The sequence below is a fragment of the Macaca mulatta genome, chromosome 11, assembly GCF_049350105.2.
Source record: "Macaca mulatta isolate MMU2019108-1 chromosome 11, T2T-MMU8v2.0, whole genome shotgun sequence".
In the NCBI taxonomy this organism is placed as follows: domain Eukaryota; kingdom Metazoa; phylum Chordata; class Mammalia; order Primates; family Cercopithecidae; genus Macaca; species Macaca mulatta.
The window spans coordinates 98,612,723-98,636,697 of NC_133416.1; the positions used below are offsets into that span (position 1 = coordinate 98,612,723).

At 35.5% G+C, this 23,975-nt stretch overlaps 2 protein-coding genes across 2 annotated transcripts in view; both read right to left on the reverse strand.

Annotated features, from left to right (window-relative positions):
- DCN (decorin) overlaps nucleotides 1-22,497 on the reverse strand; it is a 182,385-nt gene extending 159,888 nt beyond the window's left edge. Inside the window, exon 1 of the mRNA XM_077954753.1 lies at nucleotides 22,423-22,497. The gene's annotated coding sequence lies outside the window, so the exon portion shown is untranslated. The remainder of the gene's footprint in view (nucleotides 1-22,422) is intronic.
- On the reverse strand, nucleotides 18,271-18,540 carry LOC100429280 (cytochrome c oxidase subunit VIIc-like). Its single transcript, NM_001267540.1, is given in 1 exon segment — nucleotides 18,271-18,540. A coding segment is annotated over 1 exon segment (192 nt). The 5' UTR covers nucleotides 18,471-18,540; the 3' UTR covers nucleotides 18,271-18,278.
- Nucleotides 22,498-23,975: the final 1,478 nt, after the last annotated feature.

Sequence of the window (23,975 nt, forward strand, 5' to 3'; positions counted from 1 at the left end):
GGTGAAAATTTTTGCAAATTATGTATCTGACAAAGGTCTAATATCCAGCATTTATAAGGAACTTACACAAATTTCAAGGAAAAACAAAAACAAAAAAAAAAACCCACTAAAAAGCAGACAAAGAACATTCTTCTTCTTTTCCAAAAGAAGAAATATATGTGGCAACAAATATATGGGAAAAAACCCCTCACCATCACTGATCATTAGAGAAATGGAAATCAAGTTCATAATTAGATACCATCTAATGCTAGTCAGAATTGCTATTATTAAAAAGTCAAAAAGTAATACATGCTGGTGAGATTGCAGAGAAAAAGGAATACTTATGCCTACTGGTAGGAGTGTAAATTAGTTCAAACATTGTGGAAAACAATGTGGCAATTCCTCAAAGACCTAAAAACCAGAAATACCATTTGACTCAGCAATCCTATTATTGGAAATATAAATTATTCTATCACAAAGACACATGAGTGCATATATTCATTGTAGCACTATTCACAATAGGAGAGACATGGAATCAACCTAAATGCCCATCAGCAGTGATAGACTGGAAATAGAAAATGTGGTACATACACATCATGGAATACTATGCAGCCATAAAAAAAGATCATGTCCTTTACAGGAACATGGATGGTACTGTAGACCAATTATCCTTAGCAAACTAATATGGGAACAGAAAACCAAATACTGAATGTTCTCACTTATAAGTGAGAGCTAAATAATGAGAATTCATGGACACCTAGAGGGGAACAACACATACTAAGCTCTATCAGAGGATGGAAAGTGGGAGGAGAGAAGGGATCAGGAAAAATAACTAATGGGTACTAGGCTCAATACCTGGCTGATGAAATAATCTGTACAACAAACCCCCATGACATGAGTTTACCTAAATAACAAACCTGCATACGTACCACTGAATTTCAAATAATGTTTTTTTAAAAGGTGAGATGAATAGATCTGGGTGTGCGTGTATAATTTGGAGGAATGAAAAAGGTATGTCCTGTCTTTTTGAGGAGGTGATGTAGCAACGTGGTTGACTACTGGTTTTTGATTTACAGACCTGGTATCAGGCCAACACTTTCCCACTGAGGAGCACTGTGGCTTTGAGAAAGTTATTTAAACTCTTTCAGCCTTGTTTCTCAAATATCAAATATGGGCAATAGCGCCTTCCTCAAATTGTCATGATAAGTAATTATTAAGATAATACATGAAAAATGCCCACCATAGTACTATGTCTTACCTTTAGTAGAGGCCACAAAAAAACTAATTTCAGGACTTACTGAGGGAGGGGAGAAAATAGTCCCACACACCCTTGTCTCTATTCCTACCTTGGCGAAAAGTGGCATATGGTTATAAAGACCAAACATTACTATGACAGGATTCATTCCTTCAACAGAAAACAATTAAGGTGAGGTTTAGACTCCATATAAAGGAGGGGTCAGATTGCATTTTATTTAGAAAATAATAAAGGATTTGAAACAGTCAAGTGGCATGCTATGTTTGTAATTATTTTGGTTTCTATGTGTAGAAATATTTGAAGGACAGCAAGACTGGAAAGAGGAAGGTAAGTTAGGAAACTACCACAGTTGCTGAGGCGAATGATGAAGGCAGTCAGCAGGAAGAGACAAAGGTAGACTGGAACATGTTCTGGATGTAGAGTTGACAGAAGTTACCGGCGATACAATATGAGAAGAAACATGTGCATGTTCCAGGATAATTCCTGAATTTTTAGTGTGATCCACTGGAACAGATAATGATTCTATTTAATAAAAATGGAAGTGACAGAGAGAAGCAAGTTGAGGAAGAAATTAATTAATACGAAGTTTGAGATGCTTACTGGGCACCCAAAGCTGTCAAGGAGATAGTTGAACATACATTTAGGAGGGGGGACAAGTTGTAAATAAGAACAATGGAGTCATCCAAATATAGTTGGCCTTTTCAATCATTAAAAAGTCAGGAAACAACAGGTGCTGGAGAGGATGTGGAGAAATAGGAACACTTTTACACTGTTGGTGGGATTATAAACTAGTTCAACCATTATGGAAAACAGTATGACGATTCCTCAAGGATCTAGAGCTAGAAGTACCATATGACCCAGCCATTCCATTACTGGGTATATACCCAAAGGATTATAAATCATGCTGCTATAAAGACACATGCACACATATGTTTATTGCAGCACTATTCACAATAGCAAAGACTTGGAATCAACCCAAATGTCCATCAGTGACAGACTGGATTAAGAAAATGTGGCACATATATACCATGGAATACTATGCAGCCATAAAAAAGGATGAGTTTGTGTCCTTTGTAGGGACAAGGATGCAGCTGGAAACCATCATTCTCAGCAAACTATCGCAAGAACAGAAAACCAAACACCGCATGTTCTCACTCATAGGTGGGAACTGAACAATGAGATCACTAGGACTCGGGAAGGGGAACATCACACACCGGGGCCTATCATGGGGAGAGGGGAGGAGGGAGGGATTGCATTGGGAGTTATACCTGATGTAAATGACGAGTTGATGGGTGCTGATGAGTTGATTGGGTGCAGCACACCAACATGGCACAAGTATACATATGTAACAAACCTGCACGTTATACACATGTACCCTAGAACTTAAAGTATAATAATAATAATAATTTTATATATATGTGTGTATATATATAGTTGGCCTTTTAAAGCCACTCAATTACTTGAGCTAAACCAGGAAGCATAGAAGCAAATAGGAAATTCAGAAGGCTCAAACGTTTAGAGGTTGACAAGTTAAGAAAGGGCCAACAGAGGAAATGAGAGAGAAAGTGGCTGGCAGAATAGGAAAGACAGAAGGGCGAGTGGTGTCACCGAAAGCCAGACAGGAAAGTACCTCTTAAAATAGGGAATGGACATTAGCCTCAGTGCCATGAAAGGGCAATAAATGAGATGGTATGAGAGAAAGCACCTATTGCACTTCCACACATGTAGCAGGGATTCAATAAATGTTACTTCCCTTAACTTTCTGTTTGCTTTCTAAGAGGTTAGCAGTGTTTATTGGTAAAGAGTGTAGGCATAGGAGCTGATCTGCCTGAGTTCAAATTCTTCCTCTGCCATTCCATAACTGTGTGATCTTAGGTGAGTCATTTAACTTCTCAGTACCTTAGTTTCTCTATTTTATTTTATTTTCATTTTGGGGGGATGCAGTCTCCCTCTGTCACCCAGGTTGGAGTGCAATGACATCATCTCGGCTCACTGCAACCTTGGCTCACTGAACCCTCAACTGGGTTCAAGCAATTCTCATGCCTCAGCCTCCTGAGTATCTGGAATTATGGGCACACACCACCATGCCTGGCTAATTTTTGTATTTTTAGTAGAGATGAGGTTTCACCATGTTGACCAGGCTCGTCTCAAACTCCTGACTTCAACTGATCCTCCCTCTTTGGCCTCCCAAAGTGCTGGGATTACAGCGTAAGCCACCACACCCATCCAGTTTCTATATTTTAAAATGGAGGCACCGATAGTGCTTAATTCACAGGGATGCAGCTAACACATTGCAGTAATCAGTCATGTTAATTACTCTGTCCTTTCACATTTTTTTAAAGTATACAATAATAGGTATAATTTTTTTTCAATTTTCATAATTTTTACTTGGCTGAGTGTCCTAATTATATTTTCATGGCCAGTGAGATAATAAACAAAGCCCGCCCTTTCTTTTCACATTGTACAGATATCCACTTTTTAAACATTTTTAATTGACATATACTAACTCTATATTTTTATGGGGCACAATGAGATATTTTGATGTATATGCATAGAGTGTATACTGTAGAATATTACAATTAAATTAAGCTAACATAGCTATCACTTCACCTATTTTTTATTTGTAGTGAGAACACTTAAAATCTACTCTTTGAGCAATTTTGAAATATACAGTATATCACTATTAAGTATAGACATCATGCTGTTCAATAGATCACTGAAACTTATTCCTCCTCTCAAACTGAAGCCTTGTACGCTTTAGTCAACATCTCTCCTTCCTCTATTTTCCCACTGGCTCTCCCATTCCCCAGCCCGTGGTAACCACCATTCTACTGTACTTCCACGAATTTGAATATTTTAGATTACACATGTAAGCGAGATCATGTAGTATTTGTCTTCCCATGCCTGGATTATTTCACTTAGCATAATGTTTTCTAGTTCATCAGTGTTGAAAGAAATGACAGAATTTCCTCCTTTTTTAAGGCTATATAGTGTTCCATATTGTACATAGTGTACATATATAACACATTATCTTTATCATTTCATCGATTGATGGACACTGAGATTACTTTCCCATCTTGGCTATTGTGAACAATGCAGCAATGAACATGGGAGTACAGATATCTTTTCAACATACTGATATTGATTCCCTTGAATAAACAGCCAGAAGTGGGATTGCTGTATCATATGATAATTCAATTTTCATTTTTTTCAAAATCCTGTTTTTCATTATGGTTGTACTAAGTTATATTCCCACTAACCATTTACCAGGATTCATTTCTACACGTCTTAACATTTATCTTTTATTTTCTGAATAATAGCCATTCTAATAAGTGTTAGGTATATTCCATTGCGGTTTAATTTGCATTTTTCTGATGATTAGAGATGTTGAGCATTTTTTCATATATCTAGTCACCTTTTACATTTCTTCATTTAAGCAATGTCTGTTGAGGTTTGTCTTAATCCATTTGTGCTGACATAATAAAATACTACAGACTTGATCATTTATAAATAACAGTAATTTGTTTTTCACAGTTCTGGAGCTATGAAGGTCCAAGATCAAAGCATCAACAAGTTCCGTGCCTGGTGAGGGCTGCCATCTGCTTCCAAGATGGCACATTATTGCTGTGTCCTCACATAGTGGAAAGTAAAAGGCAAAAGGGCTGAATGCTGAATAAGCCTCTTTTTAAGGGCCTTAGTCCCATTCAGAAGAGAGATGGCCTCATGACTAATCATCTACAGGCCACACCACTTAATACTATCACACTGGTGGTTGTTTCAGCACATGAGTTTTGGGGGACAGCCAGATCACAGCAAAGTTCTTTGCCCATGTTTTAATTAATTGGGTTGTTTTCCTGTTACTGAATTGTTTAAGTTTCATATATTTTGGATATTTGCCCCTTATCAGCTATATGGTTTGCAACTATTTTCTTTTAGTCTGTAATTTTTCTTTTAACTCTCTTTTGTTGTTGATTTTTGTTGTTGTTGTTGCTTGTTTTGTTTTTCCTGTAAAGTTTTTCTAGTTTGATGAAATTTCATTTGTCTATTATTGCTTTTGTTGACTGTGCTTTTGGGGTATTATCAAAGAAATCATTGCCTAGAACAATGTTGTGGAGCTTTTCCCCTAACAATTCTAGGTCTTAAATTTCTTTCTTTAATCCATCTTGAGTTTACTTTTGTCTTCAGAGTGAAATAAAAATCTAACATTATTCTGCATTTGGATATCTACTTGTAAAGAATACAGTTATTTTTATTGTCTGGAGTCCTGACAAGAAACAGAACTCACTTCAGACGGTTCAAATGAAAAACAAAACAAACATTAATGTACTGTACTTTCTGAGGTATAGGAACAGCAAAAGGAGTAAATCAGGGATGGTGGAGCATGCAGAGACTAGCAACAGTCAAAAGTAATTTCCTCTCATAGGACCAAAGAGGCATGAGGAAGAAATGGTTTTACCAGCATTCACTGAGGATTAGAATTGCAAAAATGTTGCTTTCTAGTGGGAAAAAGGAATAAAAGGTATTAACAAGGACAAGGTAATGTACAACTTCCTCTCCTGCCACCTTCCTATCTCAGTGCACTAGGACCACTGGCTGGTTAGAAGCAGAAGCCAACTGGCAAAGAAATTACAGTGAGGCAGTTTGCAGAAATTAGCTAAGGCCCAGATGGAGCGGAGCATGGTGGAGCATAGACTAAGGGAACAAAGAAAGACCATGGATGCTTTGATATTCTCTAGTGTCATGTTCATACTCAAGTTCCAGTAAATAATACCCAGATACAAGTGATTCTTCCAAGTGCCAATATGCTCCTTTCATGCTGGTAGCCTACTACAGGCAACACCACCAGCTTCTAAGCTGTGCTTTATGTCATCAAGATTTTTACAGTCATTAACCTACATGGTGTCTCCTTAGCACTTTGCTTCTAACTAAAATATATATATTGATATATGTTATATATATTCAGTTGCCAAAGTGTTTACAAATCATTAAAGTTACGTGCATGATCCAAACTCTTCTGCAGAATAAGCCAAAAATCTTGTTTGTGTTCAAGATCTGGACAGAATTCCTTGATTTGACTACATCCCACAAGAATGCTTTCATTCCTGCTTTTTACTGGAAACTTTTAAACTGTTGACACCACAGATTTTAAAAAATAAACAGATGGGCATAGCTTCATGACTTCATTTTATATTGTGAATATAAATATTCAGAGAGATAAAAGACAATGTCTCTATTTTTTAATGTTTATAAATTTAAAAATTTACAATGTCATTTTATCCATCTATACTTTGCTTGGCTTTTGTCCCTTAATAGATCTATAACTGGGTGGGGAAGTTGTTTAATCATAAGTCATTCTAGGTAAATTAGAGATTTAAAAAAACAAAAATGAAAGAACTAAAAAAAAAAAAACCCTGATGTCAAGATAACTAAAAATGTGAGATTAGTAAAATTGGTCACAGTCACGGCAGAATGAACATAAATACTTTTCAATAATTTTTTATTTAAAAAAAAAAAAAAACCTTTTCTCACTTTACAGGGGAAAAAGGGAGTATTTGGCATAGAGTAGTAACTGGATGTTATTCAGAGAAGAGTTTTTTTCAGAACTTGGTACCTTTTCTAATCTGAACAGGTTCAAGCTACAGCAAAATTACAGTTTCCCAGTCTTCCTTTAATTTACAATTTTTGTTGAAAAGGAACCTCAGAAGATACTGACTTCGTACTCCTAAATTTGAGACAGGGCAGGTTAGAAATCTTTGCAATTCAACTAATATCAGTAACCTAACAGTGATGAACAAAATTTCTATGTAGATGGAAAATTTTAAGCTAGTAAACCCTATGTTGTCATTTCAAATTGAGATGGATTTTTACACATTTTTTTTGTTCTAAATGGATAATTACCATCACCAAATGGATGGTAATTATCAATTCCATTTTGTCCAACATGGAATCAGAAAAAAGAAAAGACTTTTCATGATGTATCAATAAATAATGATTACGTATCAGCTGAGTGCAAAATCATGTGGTCAAAATTAATAAACACAAATAATTTGTGTCTTCATTTTCTATGTATCAGATTTTGTTGTTGTTCAAGAGCAATTTGTCCAAAATTTGTTTCCACATAATTTGATTACATTTATATTTTAGGGAGAATTCTTATAGTCTGGTTGGTGCTTTGCTGATGTCAAAGACATGTAATAAGCAAGTCATACACTTTGGGATCTCACAATTTCTCTATAGAGAGTGGAGCCCTACAAGGGATAAATAATGAGACGAATAGTACTATAACGCTGAGCAACAGGTGTGATAAGTATACATAGACTAGTGTGAGCCCACATATTCAGTAAAGTTTCATGGATCTGAGACTTCAGATGACCCCACAATGAGACTGAGTGAGCCAGTATACAGACTACATAAGTAAAAATTTTTAAGAAAATTTTCTAAGGTGATGATCTGACAACTTTGGTTTCTAAAATATTTTTAAAGTAGTAACTCAGATTTAGAATCTGTTTCTTGTACACACAATTTTCTTTGAATACTAAGAGCCACACATCTCAGTGTGATCAAGATACCTACTTTTTCAAAAATGTGAAACTGGCTACTTAAAATATGTGATGTGGTTTGAGAGAGAGAGAGAGACCTGTGAGTTGGAAGCTTGGTCTAGAGAAAGTCTGCTCTGTATCCCTTCTCTCTATGGAAAGATTCTCAAGCCACAGAACAAATACAAATAATTCCAGCTGAAATAACTACAAATAGCATTCTAATTATGCATCCAATTTCTACGCAAATATTATTTAAGAATATTGCAGTATTTTCTAATGCTATCTAACATAGATTGGGATACATTTTAAGAGTAGAAATTTACTCTTCAGCTGAACAAGTAAGTATTTTCTCTCACTTTTATAGCCAGTATCAGAATTTGTTTATTTTGTAAAATTTCCAGGTCTAGCCTTTTTAGCAGTTATAAAAATCCTCAAGAAAATGACACATTTTATCTTTAACCAAAATATTTTGTTTTCCAAAACTGTTTTCACTAGTGATAACATATTATAGCAAGTAATATTTTGATCAAAGCTTTGTCATATAACCTATTGGAAAAAAAAATTACCAACTACTATGTTTTTCTTACTAGACACTTAAAGAAAACTGAGAAAAATAGAATATCAACAGTATAGTTTTCTTTTTTATTTTCCACCTAATTTTTCAGATGAGAGCATTAAAGTCCAGTATAATAAAGTCATTTGCCCAAAGCCACACAGCTAGAAAATATTTTCTTATGAAGAAGTCCATTTGTTTCACTATACTGGGAAGTATATGTTCATTGAATACATAAATGCACTTTTGTTATACAAGAATAGTACATTTGAAATGCATGAATAGAGCTTTTGTGTATGAGAACCTTTCAATTCTAAGATGCTAGAGGAAATCCTTAAAAGAGAGGAGCAAATGAACTGTAGATATAAAGGACAAAATTCTCCAAATTAAAATTGATGGATTGGTACTATCATTCTACTTAATTTCTATAAGTTTGGCTTTTTAAGATTCTACATATAATATGCTATTTGTCTTTCTGTGCCTGGTTTATTTCACATAACATAATGTCCTCTAGGTTCACTTATACTGTCACAAATGACAGAATTTCCTGTTTCAGGAAGGCTGAATAGTATTCCATTGTGTATATATACCACATTTTAAAAAACTTATTCATCTTTTGATGGACATTTAGATTGTTTCCATCTGTGGCTGCGGGAGGAGGTGGTCAGGGAAAGGGGAGAGGTTGGTCAACAGGTATAAAGTTAGTTAGATAGAAGAAATAAATTCAGGTGTTCTATTGCACAGCAAAGATGACTATAAAAAGACATTAACCTGATAATTTTCTATGGCTGGTTGTAAATTTTCTTATGAACCCAAACAAATTATGAAACAAATATTTTTAGCTATTACACACTGGATTAGCCTATCACACTATGTAACTCACCTTGTATTATACTACTCTCTTTATACTCTCTACAATTAATGATCAATCTGTAACACCGCTGTCCAAGAGAACTTTCAGTAATGATGGGAAGTTCTACAAGCATACCTTGGAGATATTGTAATTTTCATTTTAAAGCACATATTACAGGAAAGCAAGATGGACAATTTTTTCAGTTTTCCAGTGCATATACAAGTTTTTTGTATACTATAGTATAGTCTATTAAGTATGAGTAGCACTATTTCTAAAAAATGTACATACGTTAATTTTAAAACACTGTATTGCTTAAAAATAATCATCTGAGCCTTCAGCGAATCATAAACTATTTGCCAGTGGAGGATCTTGCCTCAGTGTTGATGGCTGCTAATTAATCAGGGTGGTGGTTGATGAAGGTTGACATGCCTGTAGAAATTTCTTAAAATAAGACAGCAATGAAGTTTGCTCCATTGATTGACTCTTCCTGTCCCAAAAGATTTATCTAGCATGCGATGCAGTTTGACAGCATTTTACCCACAGTAGAACTTACTTCAAAACTGGAGTCAATACTCTCAGACCCTGCTGCTGCTTTTTCAATTACGTTTATGTCATATTCTAAGTCTCCTGTTCAACAACATTCATAGCATCTTCACCAGGAGTAGATTCCATCTCAAGAAGCCACTTTCTTTGAACATCCACAAAAAGTAACTTCTCATTTGTTAGTTTTATTATGAGATTGCAGCAATTCAGTCATATCTTCAGGCTCTACTTTTAATCCTAAATATCTTGTTATTTCTACCACATCTCTAATTAACCTCCTCCAATGAAATCTTGGAACTCCTCAAAGTTATCCATGACAGATGGATGAATAAACTCCTGTTAATCTTGACATTTCGAATTATGAATGTTCTGAAAGGTATCTAGAATGATGAGTCCTTTCCAGAAGGTTTTCAATTTATTTTTCCCAGATCCATCAGAGGAATCAGTTGATGGCATCAATGGCCTTACAAAATGTGTTTCTTAAATGATAAGACTTGAAAGTCACAATTACTCCTTGATCCATAAGCTACAGAATGAATGTTGTGTTAGCAGGGGTAAAAACAACATCAATCTCCTTGTATATCTTCATCAGAGCTCTTGAGTAACTAGGTGCATTGTCAATGAACAATAATATTTTTAAATGAATCTTTTTTTACTGAGCAATAGATCTCAACAGTGGGATTAAATATTCAGGAAACCATGCTGAAAACAGATGTACTGCCATCCAGGCTGTGTTGTTCCATTTACAGAACACAGGCAGAGCCAATTTAACATAATTCTTAAGGGCCCAAAGATTTTTGGAATGGCAAATTAGCATTGGCTTTAAATTAAAATCGTTTAAGATACATTATCTCCTAACAAGAGACTAAGCCTGTCCCTCGTAGATTTTAACTATGCATTGACTTCTCCTCTCTTGCTATGCAAGTCCTATACAGCATTTCTTCCAATAGAAAACATTCATCTTCATTGAGAATCTGTTGTTTAACGTAGCCACCTTCGTGGATTATTTTAGCTTGATCTTCTGGATAAGCTGCTTTGGCACTGTGGCTTCACTTTGTACTTTTATGTTATGGAGATGGTTGCTTTCCTTAAACTTCATGAACCAACCTCTGCTAGATTCAAACTTTTCTTCTACAACTTCCTTACCTCTCCCAGCCTTCACAGAATTGAAGAGAGTTTGTACCTTGCTCTAGATTAGGGAGCAAGGGAATGACGTGGCTGGTTTAATTTTCTATCCAGACCACTCAAATCTTTCCCATACTAGCAATAAGGCTGTTTCACTTTCTCATATTTCTGTGTTCACTGGAGTAGCACTTTTATTGATTGACTGATTGTTTTTGAGATGGAGTCTCACTCTGTCACCCAGGCTGGAGTACAATGGTGCCATCTTGGCTCACTACAACCTCCGCTTCCTGGGTTCAAGCAATTCTCCTGCCTCAGCCTCCCAAGTAACTTGGATTACAGGCGCACACTGACACACTCAGCTAATTTTTTTTTATATTTTAGTAGAGGTGGGGTTTCACTGTTTTGCCCAGGCTGGTCTCGAACTCCTGAGCTCAGGCAATCCACTTGCCTCGGCCTCCCAAAGTGCTAGGATTACAGGCGTGAGCCACCACGCCTGACCTGGAGTAGCACTTTTAATCTTCAAGAACTTTTCTTTTGCATTCACAATTGGGCTAACTATTCGGCACAAAAGGCCTAGCTTTCAGCCTATCTTGGCTTTCAACATGCCCTCCTCACTAAGCTTAATCATTTCCAACTCTTGATTAAAAGTGAGAGACATGTGACTTTTCCTTTCACTTGATCAGTTTAGAGGCCATTTTAGAGTTATTAGTTGGCCTAATTTCAATATTGTTGTATCTCAGAGAAGGGGGGGGTGCGGTGCAGAGGCAAGGAGAGGGAGAGAAATTAAGGAGAGGAAGAAAGATGAAGGAAGAGTCAGTTAGTGGAGCTATGGTAACATGTACAATATTTACCTTTTAAGTTCACTGTTTTATATGAGTGTGGTTCATGGCACTCCAAAATAATCACAACAGTAACATCAAAATTCACCCATCACAGTTCACCATAACAGAAATAATAAGTTTTAAACATTGTGAGAATTACCAAAATGGGACACAGAGACACGAAGTGAGCACATGTTCTTGGAAAATGGCACCAATAGACTTGCTCCATGCAGAGTTGCCACAAACTATCAATTTGTGAAAAATGCAACATCTGCAAAGCACAATAAAGTGAAGTACAATTACACCTGTATATGTGCCCTGTTTAAATAGTAGCCACTAGCTACATGCAACTGCTAAGCATTTGAAATACGGCTAATGCAATGGATGAATTACATTTTTCATTTCATTTCATTTAAATTAGCTTAAAATTCAATGAAATACTCACGTGGCCAATGGCTACGGTATTGGACAGCACAGATCTACAGCTTAATGGCTAATGAATGACCATATTCATCTGTGGAGCAGAGGATAGTGTCTAAAACAGCATAGTGACCAAAATAATACATGCCTAAAGAAAAAAGAATCATGATTTAAAAGATGCCAATTTTCAAAACTATTAAGTCTTGCTTTCTGCAACTTGTGACTCAACACATCTCTTTGACAGATCCTTGTATTCTTTCACCAGAAACAGAAACAGAATTCAGTTGTGTTTCACTAAATACGTGGCTTCATCTTTTGGGACTTGGTTTCCTCATCTGTAAAGTGAAGTAGTTGGACTTCGTTAGATCATATTTAAATTTTTCTTTCAGCTACAGAGTTTGGAAGCACATTTAAGTGAACTGCTGGGAAAAACTGTGTGTTTGATTTTAGGTCTCGTCTGTGAATTCCTGTCTCATCATCAGAATCTCTCCAACATGTTTTCCTTTCCCTCTGTGCTTCTGAATCCCTCTTATCTGTCCATAGTTCAAAAGATTTCTCCTGTCTGATAGATTTATCCTTCTGCATTTGTGCTGTCAAAGAGCTTTGTTTAGACAGAGTCCAGACATACTTGTGTGTTGCTTATGAATTCTAATTAAGAAGGACAACTCCACATGAATCAAGATTATCTTTAAAAAAATAGAACTTTAGTCTAAGATCAGAAAGGAAGAAAAACATTATAAAATAAACTTGGCATAAAGAACTCCAAAGTTCAAACCAAACTAAGATAGGAAGCATAGGAAGCATGTTTTTCTTTCACAAAATCAGATTACTTCTTATTTGAAGGGTTCTTTGAGCATAAAGAAACCGCCATTGTGGAAATACAGATTTCTGATGTGGCCACCTTGAGTTTGTTGAAGAAAAACAATTCCGAATATTCACTCAGGTCCCTCTGGCTCCCCGGGTTCTTTGCACCCTGATAAAGAGAAAGATTACACAAGCGCCACCTTTTGGAGAAAATGGGAATAGCAGCAAAGAGGTCAGATTTAAAGACCATTAGTTCTACTTCACTCTCAAAGGGAAACAGTCAAATATCATTTATTTTTATTATAATATTTAAAAGTAATATCTCCCAGAGGTTTATTAATCATGTAACATAGAACTATTAGTAAAGCCTGAATTAAAGCTTGGATTTGGTTTTTCTCGTTTTCAAAATGGTAATAAGTTGATTCTGCTTTAAAATGGTAAGTCTGAAATAACCACAAAATAACAAAACACTGTCGCAAATCCTAATGTCATAGTTTTCATTTATCCTTGGTCATGGATATAGATCTATGTGGAAAATTAATATTTGTTTCTATTTATTCTATCTTAGTTACAATAATCCTTAACTTTAAGTATTGTGCCTCCCTTTTTCTTAGTATTTAAAGTGGAAAACCAGAGAGGCAAATTCATTTATTTTACTAGAAAAGGAAATTCTTATTTGTTTTATCTAGAACCATGAAAAAGAAGTGGTATCACAAATCTGCTTAGGTTTTTTGGACTTGAAGCGTAGAGTCAAAAGCTTTTGAGATTCCACAGAGCTTGGGAGAAAATGTAAGTAAAATACTGGTTACTACGCATAAATATCTTTTATATATGTTAGGCATTAAGGGGTGCCCTCCAACGTTATAATGACCACTGAGCAAAAGATTATGCGACTAAACGGTAGACAATGCTGACGTATAAAATGCTTCCAGGAGGAGAGGGGAGATAGCTGAATTTCTTTTTAAACTGTATTGACATATCCATAAATTTGACTCAGAGATAGTTCTCACTGGATTTGTATATTGAAGTCACAATCATAAAACAATGCTCTTCAATTAATGTCTTTAAATTCTCATCTCTCTCTGAAGACCCTTTCAAATAAAATAGAATAAAAAAGCAGAGGCAAATCTAATAAATGACTGATAGCTTCTATGTTTCTGAGTTCATTCTCCCAACATTATTTTGTTCATACAACAACCTACATGTACAATAATTAAAGAGTTTTTTAAATATTTAACTTGAGTCATAATCCAAATCAGATTTTTCATTATTTCCTAAAAAAAAAAGTGTCACAAAAGCTGCTGTGATTTTAAGTGTGAAATGAATGCTACCCTTGTAAATAGCAGCCATAATGTTTTAAAAAAATAATTCTCATTGAATATAAATGTACTATGTTGATGTTTATATCACTTCTTTTCCCACTCTGTAAGTTTTAATGAAATTATTTCTCCTTAAAGTAAATACACGAAAGATTGATTACTAAAACAGCATTATGTGTTTTATGTTCTGCCAACAGGGAGATGATAGAGTTGGGTTTAAATTCCTCAGCACGCCCTGCTGTGGTTGTCACTCATAGCTCTCCCTTTCCAAAAACCTCCAAATAGCTTATAATGCCACGTACTATATGTGGAGTAATAATTAGGCTTTCCAGCGTACTTTCTGTTGGACAATCCCTTTGGCACACACAAAAGACATAAAATCCAGCTCTTCACACAGTTTTCCAGCTTTTTTTGAATGCTTTAAAGATCATAGCTGTGATATCACTTGACAACTTGGCAGGGTGAAAGCTGACTAATGGGCACTTTTGAGTATGGAGTTTGATGCTTTTTCTTTTCTTCTTTTGGGGACATCTACCAGGATTTGAGAATCAAATTGATAGGATAAACCTACGATTCACAGTCCTTGAAGCCTGAAAATTAATTAAGGGCAGACATCTTAAAGGTTTAACTCAAAACCGATTTTTGCAAAAGGAATTTGGGTCTTCAAATGAAAAGAAAACATAACGACCTTCCAAAGAAATTTAATATTTTGAATGAGCTTCCAGAAGCCTGCAGCTCATTCCATAATATATTACTTTTCTAATTAGAATCCCTAATTATCTGGTGTATTCCTGTGGATGCATAGAACTTTGTAATCTGGCCACTCGCCCACTCCATTTGGGGTTGCTCTTGTGAATTTAAATCACACCCCAAACAGTCACCACCAGATGCACCTAGAACATGTGTCTTCAGAGTCTACCACACTGTCAGTATAAAGTAGAGGAATTATCAGAAATGACTAGAGAAAAGAAAGGAGATTTAAATATTTATAGAGTAAAATCAGATTGGCTTAAACCCAGGTTTTTCCAGTCAAGAAAAGGGGATAGACCTTTTTTCCTTTAGAAACATACAAACACACACAATAAAGTATTTTTGTAGGCCGGGCGTGGTGGCTCAAGCCTGTAATCCCAGCACTTTGGGAGGCCGAGATGGGCGGATCACGAGGTCGAGAGATCGAGACCATCCTAACACGGTGAAACCCTGTCTCTACTAATACAAAAAAAAAAAAAAACTAGCCGGGTGAGGTGGCAGGCGCCTGTAGTCCCAGCTACTCGGGAGGCTGAGGCAGAAGAATGGCGTGAACCCGGGAGGTGGAGCTTGCAGTGAGCCGAGATCACACCACTGCACACCAGCCTGGGCAACAGAGCGAGACTCTGTCTCCAAAAAAAAAAAAAAAAGGTATTTTTGTTCACATAAGCAAATCTAAGACAAGGTCCTTCAGGACTGCAAGTTTATAATGGTGCCCTGTAGAAAATAAGAAAAAAGCTACCATAATTATTTGTTAAACTCACTTTATCTGACCTGTAACTTCCACTAAGTCCTTGTTTATTTTGATATATATTTAAATAATTTTTTGTTTGTTTTTTTCAGATGAAGTCTCACTCTGTTGCCCAGGCTGGAGTACTGTGGCGGAATTTCAGCTCACTGCAACCTCCGCCTCCCGGGAGCTGGGATGACAGGCGTGTGCCACCATGCCCAACTGTTTGTTTTTGAATTTTTAGTAGAGACAAGGTTTCACCATGTTGGCCAGGCTGGTCTTGAACTCCTGACCTCAAGTGATCCTTCTGTCTCGGCCTCCCAAAGTGCTGGGATTACAGGCGTGAGCCACTGTGCCTGGCCATGATATATGTTTACTTAAAATTAACAGAGGCATGAAAAAAACAAAACAGTCATAAATTACTCATTGAACCTACATACCCATAATGTTCCCAGTTGTTTCCAGCTCAGTTTAAAAACTGGTCTAATTTGTAGCTAATTTTTATATACTGGCCTACATATGTTTAAGTAGTGGAATAAGCAAACATCTAAACACGACATTTAAAATCTATTTTGAAATGTCTTGTTCTGCTTTTTAGAAAATGATTGGATATATGTACAAGCATATATATATACACACACACATATGCATACATATATATATATATATGCCTGCATGTGTGCATGATGTATGCGTATATGTGCATAATTTAGGGTTCTCATATTTTTCACATTGTGGGCAGGAAGGGTAGGATTTAGACAATCTTGTGGCTGTTACCAGGAAATGTAGCCCTTTTTGATCTTAGTAAAACATTTTACAAATCAATGCATAAAATTAAAAATTATATTATCAAAGCAGAAAATGTCAAAATACAGAGGTTACTTATCTTCTCATAATTTTACAAAATAGAAAAAAAATTAATTCGTAAAATTATATAATGAAAAAACACAGGTATAAAATAAGAGAGTGTGAGATTTGAATCTTGTTTCTAACATCTTGTGTAATATCCAATATCCAAGAACCTGTGAGCTTGGAAAGTTGTAGAGCCCCTGAAGCCCCAGTTTTCTAGTCAGAAACTTCGTTGTTACTTTTCAATAAACACACATTCCTTCCTTCCAAAGCTTTGCAAAAAGGCACTTCCTCTAGGAGGTCCTTAGCCATAAACTCCACCCAGCTTAATTAATCATATTTATCCTAACGTACAGTAAATACATTTAAAGTTCTCAAAAGAGCAAGTCACTTCTAAGATTCTACAGAACTAAGGTATTTTATGATAGCAGCTTTCATTCATCCATTCATTCATTCACTCATTCATTCATTCATTCATTCATCATTCAGTTATTTATTCAACAAATGTTCATTAAAGCTTATGTGTGTGTGAATGAGTGTTGAATTTCTTGGGCAAGGCTGGAGCAAAGTAGAGGATGCCAGCATGCATACTTGTCCTGCTGAGTATCTCAAAATCTTGTCCAGTTTTCTCTATTCATTTCACAGGACTGCATATGCACCAGGTAGTCAGAGGTGAAGAGAATGATACCCCTATAGCTCTGGGGTGTTTCACTGTTATAGAAGGGACTGAACTCATTTGAAATTGGCAACTGAAGGAAGTCATTATTCTCAACTCAGAAAAGCCCAGAAACAAGTCCAGGCTGGTAATAAACAAAGCTAACTTCAATGTTCGTGCCTCAGAAATAGATTTTCTCGAAAGACATTTTATCTAATTTTGTATTTGTAATTTTTTATTTTATTTCATAAAGAGAGCCTCAATATTTGTAGGCTTCAAGCCATATAAACTGAATTTGTCCCTATCTGTGCTACTTCTTTTTATTTCGTTTTGTTCGTTGCACTATATTTTGAGGCCATTACTTTCAGGAACAGTCTTCCAAGTGTATAAACCAGTGGTTCTCAACTATCCTGTTCATAATAGTTGTATGGAGGGATTCTATTAAATGTGATCCCCAAGTTTCCACACTAAGGAGCTTCTGTTTCAGTAGTCTAGTTTGTAACTATCAGAATGAATACGTGTGTGAGTGTGTGTGTGAGATTCCTGTCTTTACATCACACACTGAACATCAAATACAAGGCAATTTTTTTTAAATTTAAGAGAGCTTCAGAATCTATCTGCTATTGTTGTTCTTCATTTTAAGATAAGCTGAAGTTTTTTTCTGTTATGTTGGGTGGCTTTCTATTCTGAAATGATGGCAGCTGCAGGGGATTCGGGGTAGGGTAGAAGGCTCAGTTTGGTTAAGCACTTTCTTTTTTTTTTTTTTGATTTGTATTTCCCTTTTATTGCATAAATTACCAACAAAATCCTGACCTGGGAATCAAAAATTTAATAATATAACCTCAGTTTAACACCATTAAATAAGCTAAATCTCAGAGTAATACTGGAATGTTACCCAAATTAATAAAGTAGGCAAATGGCCAAGTATTACATTCCCTATTTCAAAAAAGAGGCATTAAGCATTCATGTCATAATTTTATTGACAAACATATCTAGCATGCCATGAGTTAGAGTTTGATCCATTTCCAGAGGCTGTATCTCTTAAAATGCTCTTCATATCTGGTAAATGGACGGACTGAAACATCCTTATTGTTTAAGCAGTTGGTGTCTTACTATAAGGAAGGGTGCAGCAAATGCAGATCCAAAGTACAAACACATCTTAACTAGTAACGCCCACTTGTTTTCCACTGAAAATGGCAAATTCTTCCTAGGGCCCTCCTCATAGTGGCTCCTACAGACCACAGAGGTTGTGAACCTCCGGATGCTGTGGCCCAACATAGCGCTGCTGGAAGCTCTGCGAAAGGCGCAGACCGAGGATGGATGAAATGGCTGCACCTCACCAAGACCTTGTTTTCACGACCTTGTTCCCCCATGCTCAAGGACCGAAAGCTGGTTAAGCACTTTCTTTGAAAGTGACCCTGTAAGCAGATATTTGGAAGTATTACTCTTACTCCTTATTGACCTTGCCATTGATATGGCTGGTCATTTAGAATAGTTGACATTAAACTTCAGTTCTAAATCCAAGAGGCTACAATAAAGAATGCTGAAGTCATATAGTTTGGGCCCAAAATAAAATGTAAACAGTCTCTACATCTCCGTGTTGTAGACTCTGATATACAGCACTTTTAATTATATTGCCAACTCACTCTATTTCTTTTTAACCTCTGTTCCTTCCAGACGACCCCCTAATTCCTGCCAACCACCTGACTCTACCTCATTCCAACAGTTCCCAGCCACCTGTCTCTCCACTCCTCCATTCCATCTGCCATAAAGCAGGCTCTGCAAACAGTCATTAAAATCTTTAGAGATGCCATCTGCTGCCTAGTATTGTCTGTGAATCATTTGAGGTTTTAAATATTACATTTGCATTGTATGACCTGGGACCTCTGAAAAACTGACTCAACTAATTTAACATCACAATTATCATCACGGCCTAAAGGACTACAACATCCAAATAGCATTTCACTAGTAAGAGCGATGGCTTTTAAAAGAGTGAAATAGACTCTTTCCTTATCATCCAATGAAACCCATCATCCAATGAAACCCAACCCTGGATCAAAGATTCTGGAAGATACTACCGTCTTTAAGTTTGACTTAAACCAATTAAGAGCTAAAAATGTAGCCAACATTCAAAATAAATTACTTAGTGACATTGAATGTTGAAGAATAGGAATAGGAATAGGAACATGGATAGATGAGTAATACAAAATGCATAGTACATTGTAGATTTAGCAGAAAGTGATTAAAGATAATTATTGTAACATCTAGAAATTAAAGAAGTGAAAATAAACATTTTTTGTCCATTCTTTTACTAACAAAGAGTTGTTTAGTCCCTCCATTTAGCACTATTATTTTTCTAATAATTATAAATTTAGAGTATATTTGATATAAATATTTAATTCTCAAGATTAAATCATATTATCAAAAATACGTATTAAAATTATTTATATAATTATATGAAGTTCTAAACTGTTTAAATGATTTAAAGGGTATGTATTTTGTATGTATCTAATCATTTTCTTTCTTCTAAAATGATTTATGAGTATGTAATTTTTTCAAAGATGTTATCATTTTATAAAGTAAATAATAAGGTAATATAAAGGCTTCCAAAATCAAAGTACATGTTCCATATCACTTTCAACAACACAGTAGTATCTGTAATTAAGTCCTAAAACTTGATAGAATAACCCTGTACCACCACCTGCTGTTGGAAACAAAAAGTTTAATTTCATATGTTCAACTTATAGCTATGTATAAGCTTGGTGCTAGGTATAAATCTTGATGCTAGGTATAAATCTTCATGGGGATAAAGCAACATTATCATTATTATGGCATTTATGGATTTTAAGGCTTCGACATAATTTTTTGAGCATGTATGTAGATTTTTAAGTATACTGATTCTGCAAAGGAGGAAAGCAAGAAGTGGAACCAAACAAATAAAGCCAAATCAAATAAATAAACGCTTGCAATTTGAGTACTCTGCAGCACTTTAGGAAGAAGAGAACTTCATTTTTCTGCCTCAGAATCCCTACAGTTTTTATTCTTAATAATTTCATATACTATCATGATTATTCCTGTGTATATTTATCACTGTTAACAGATAATTATCAATGTTTAATGCAAAGGGAAAAATGGCCTTTTCCATCAGGATAAACCTGTATTTGAATGCCAGCCCTTCTACTTGTTAGCTTTGAGCTCAGTCCAATCATTTAGCTTCTCTGAACACCAGGCCAAAGACTTTTTAAAAATTAAGATATACACGTTGATCTTATAGGGTTTTATGAGATTTTAAAATATTATATGTAAAGTACCTGGGATACATATTAAGCACTGAATAAATGGTATCTCTGATTACATTATTTTAATTCCATAAAATTTGTATCTGTCACTAAAATCTCAAATCTGGAAAGTTCAAATCTGATCAGACCATGGACAGGTGTTAGAGAGATCATAAGAAGACATAAGAAAACTTATATTTGAAATAAATATAGAGAGTGAGACTTGAGTCAGACACTCAACCAAACTTGATAGAAATATCAAATCTATAGTAAGTAATCTTTACAGTTTCAGTCAGCAATCCAACTGGGGATCATCTTGACAAGGAGGTTAGGGGAGGAGCATAGACAGTCCAAACATATGTTCTTGAACATATGCAGACTCATCTGATGAAGGTCTTTAGAAAGCTTGAATCTCCCTCATAAACAAGTCTCTAATGGATTTTAAAGAATGGACTTTTATCATGTTTTCTGATATAAATTACTCATCGGCTCTATAGAAAGCAGTAGTAGGCACATTTAATGATACTTACATAAAAAATGTGGTTAGCAGGAACATCACTAGGGGAGTCTTTTATAAAAATCTAATTAAGTCAGAGAAATGAAATAAGACTATACATTTAGTACTATATGAAATGAGGCAATGGATAGATAAAAAAATAAAGTAGAGAGAAGGATGGACAGACAGATGAATGCAGAGACCTCAGAAAAGAAGTTTAGCAGGGTAGAAAGTAAAACTTCTTTACAATAAAATTCCACTAAATAAAGGCAGAACGAATTATAGAAACAGAAAAATCACTATTTGGAAGCCATACTAGTAATAATTATTTCAGACAAGACTCATCAAAGAATTATTGCATAAAAGTATAGTGAGAAACAGGATGATTATATAATCTCAAAGTAGCTCACAAGATAGTTATTCATTACAAAGACAAAAATGGTAACTTTACATTAAAGAAAATTGGCAGACACCCCATTTACCAAATGGACAGTTAAATTACTGTTTCACTAAAGACATCATGCTGCACTGAGAAAAACCCATCACTCCTGCCAAAAATACATAGCTTAAATCTAATAAGGAAACATCAGACAAACCCAAACTGAAGAATATTGTTCAAAATAACTGGTCTATATTCTTTAAAAAAAAAAAAAAAGTATCTGTCATAAAAGTCAAAGAAAAACTGAGTCTCTGTTCTAGAGTAAAGGAAGATAAAAAGATATGAGAACTATATGCAACATGGGATCATGGATTGGTTTAGAATATTAGTGGTATAAATGGCTGATTTTGAATATGGTTTCTAAGTTAGGGTTATTAAGTTATAGTGTTATTAATGTTTGTTTCCTGATTTTGTTCATTGTAATGTGGTTAAGTGACATAAAATGTACACTAATATATTTAGATGTAAAGAGTATCACGTTTGTAACTTACTCTCAAGTGTTTCAGGAAAAAAATATATAACTACAGTTATATTTGCATCTATACTTATATCTACATTTGTAACCATATCTATGGAGAGGCTGGGGTTGGAAGAGAGAAATAGGAAGGAAAAGAGGAGAGGGAGAAGAAGGGAGGAAAAGTGAGAATTATAAAGCAAGCAAGAGAGGTAAAGGTTAACATTTGGAAAATCTGGGTTTGGGTATAGCATATAAGAATGCTTTGCTCTAATCTTGCAACATTTTTGTACCCCTGAAATTACTTCAAAATTAAAAGTAGAAAATGATAAAGGAAAGTGAAGGAGAAGGGAAAAGGACAAGGAGGAGAAGGAGAAGCTTACTTTCAAAAAGATCTTATACCAAATCTTCTCATTTGTAGATGCTCCATAACGTTAATAATATAAGTACATATTTACTGAATGAAAATAATTTTCATGGTGTAGTAGCCCATGTTCACGGTGCTGATAAAGACAAATCAGAGACTGGGCAATTTACAAAAGAAATAGGTATATTGGACTTACAGTTCCACGTGGCTGGGGAGGTCTCACAATCACGGCAGAAGGTGGAAGGTACACTTCACATGGCGGCAGACAAGAGAAGAGAGCTTGTTCAGGGAAATTCCGTTTTTAAAACCATTAGATCTCATGAGACTTAACCATCAACAGAAAAGCATGGGAGAGACTAGCCCCCATGATTCAGCCACCTCTCACTGGGCCCCTTCCACAACACGTGGGAATTCAAGATGAGATTTGGGTGGGGACACAGCCAAATCACATTATATGGGAAAGAGAAAAAAAGATCTAGGAGCGGGAGTTTGGAATGAACTACACATCTAATTGTACACATTTCCTGTGCTATAATTTCTATGAAGAAAAGAAACAGGCTAATTTTTGTTCACTACTGTTTATGCTGTTCCAATATAATGCCTGGCACAAAGAAAATGCTTAACAAATATGTGTTGATGGAACCATGTCAGAGATCTACTTTACAGTTGTTTTAACTCTTATTCTCCTCTTCTGCAACTGTCTTAACATCTGCCCACTAAACATCTAGATTTCATAAATACATAACTATTCAATCTGAGTAACATTTTTAGGAGAGAACAACTAAATTGTGTAAGGCAGAGAGAGCTTACATCTGAGTATTACATAGCAATGAAACATGGGCATCTCTTCACTCTCCAATCGTGAAGGGCTTTGTGGTTAACTTACATTCTTTTTCCCCTACTGAACAATTACAAATTTCCTTGAGCATTAATTAGTAGCCTTAGCCAGATGTTAAAGTGTGGCGGATAAAGTGTAGCATCATATTTCAAACCAAAATCCAAAGTCTAAGCAACATCTAATTTTTTTGGAATGTGGATTGTGAAACTTCAAACTACAAGAGTTCTAGATGTGCTGGAGAAGTTTGAAAGGGTCACAGTTGAACCAGACACATCAACCAGCCTAAAGGACAACAGATGGCAAGGAATGTCTCTGAGTTGCCTAGTTTATTTTATCCCTATTCTTGGTAACATCTCCATTTTTCTCTTATATTAGATGGCGTACTACATATGTCCAGCCTCAGAATGCTTGGAAACCAACAATTCCCTTCAGTCTAAGACAATTACTTAAATATAAGTTTTTAAGCTTACAACTGATGGATACATCACCATACTCTACCCACAGCTGATAAATTCATCAGGGAGCCCTTGACCTGGTGCTAACCAGTTCTTACAACCAGTGACACCTATGAGGTGGCCTGGAACAAAATGTCCAGGTACATAGATAATGGTGCTTATGGTGGAGTTTTCTGTTTTGCTTTGTTTTAAAACAGAATTATTGAGACAGGCTCGACACAAATTTTGCACATTTTAATGTGTACAATTTGATGTTATGATATATATACATATATGTATACAAACATATTTTATGCCCATTAAGCCATCACAATCAAGATATTGTGCAGCAAACCACCATGGCACACATTTACCTATGTGACAAACCTGCACATCCTGCACATGTACCTCTGAACTTAAAATGAAAGTTGAAAAAATAAATATTGAATAAATCTATCACCTCCAGAAGTCTCCTTG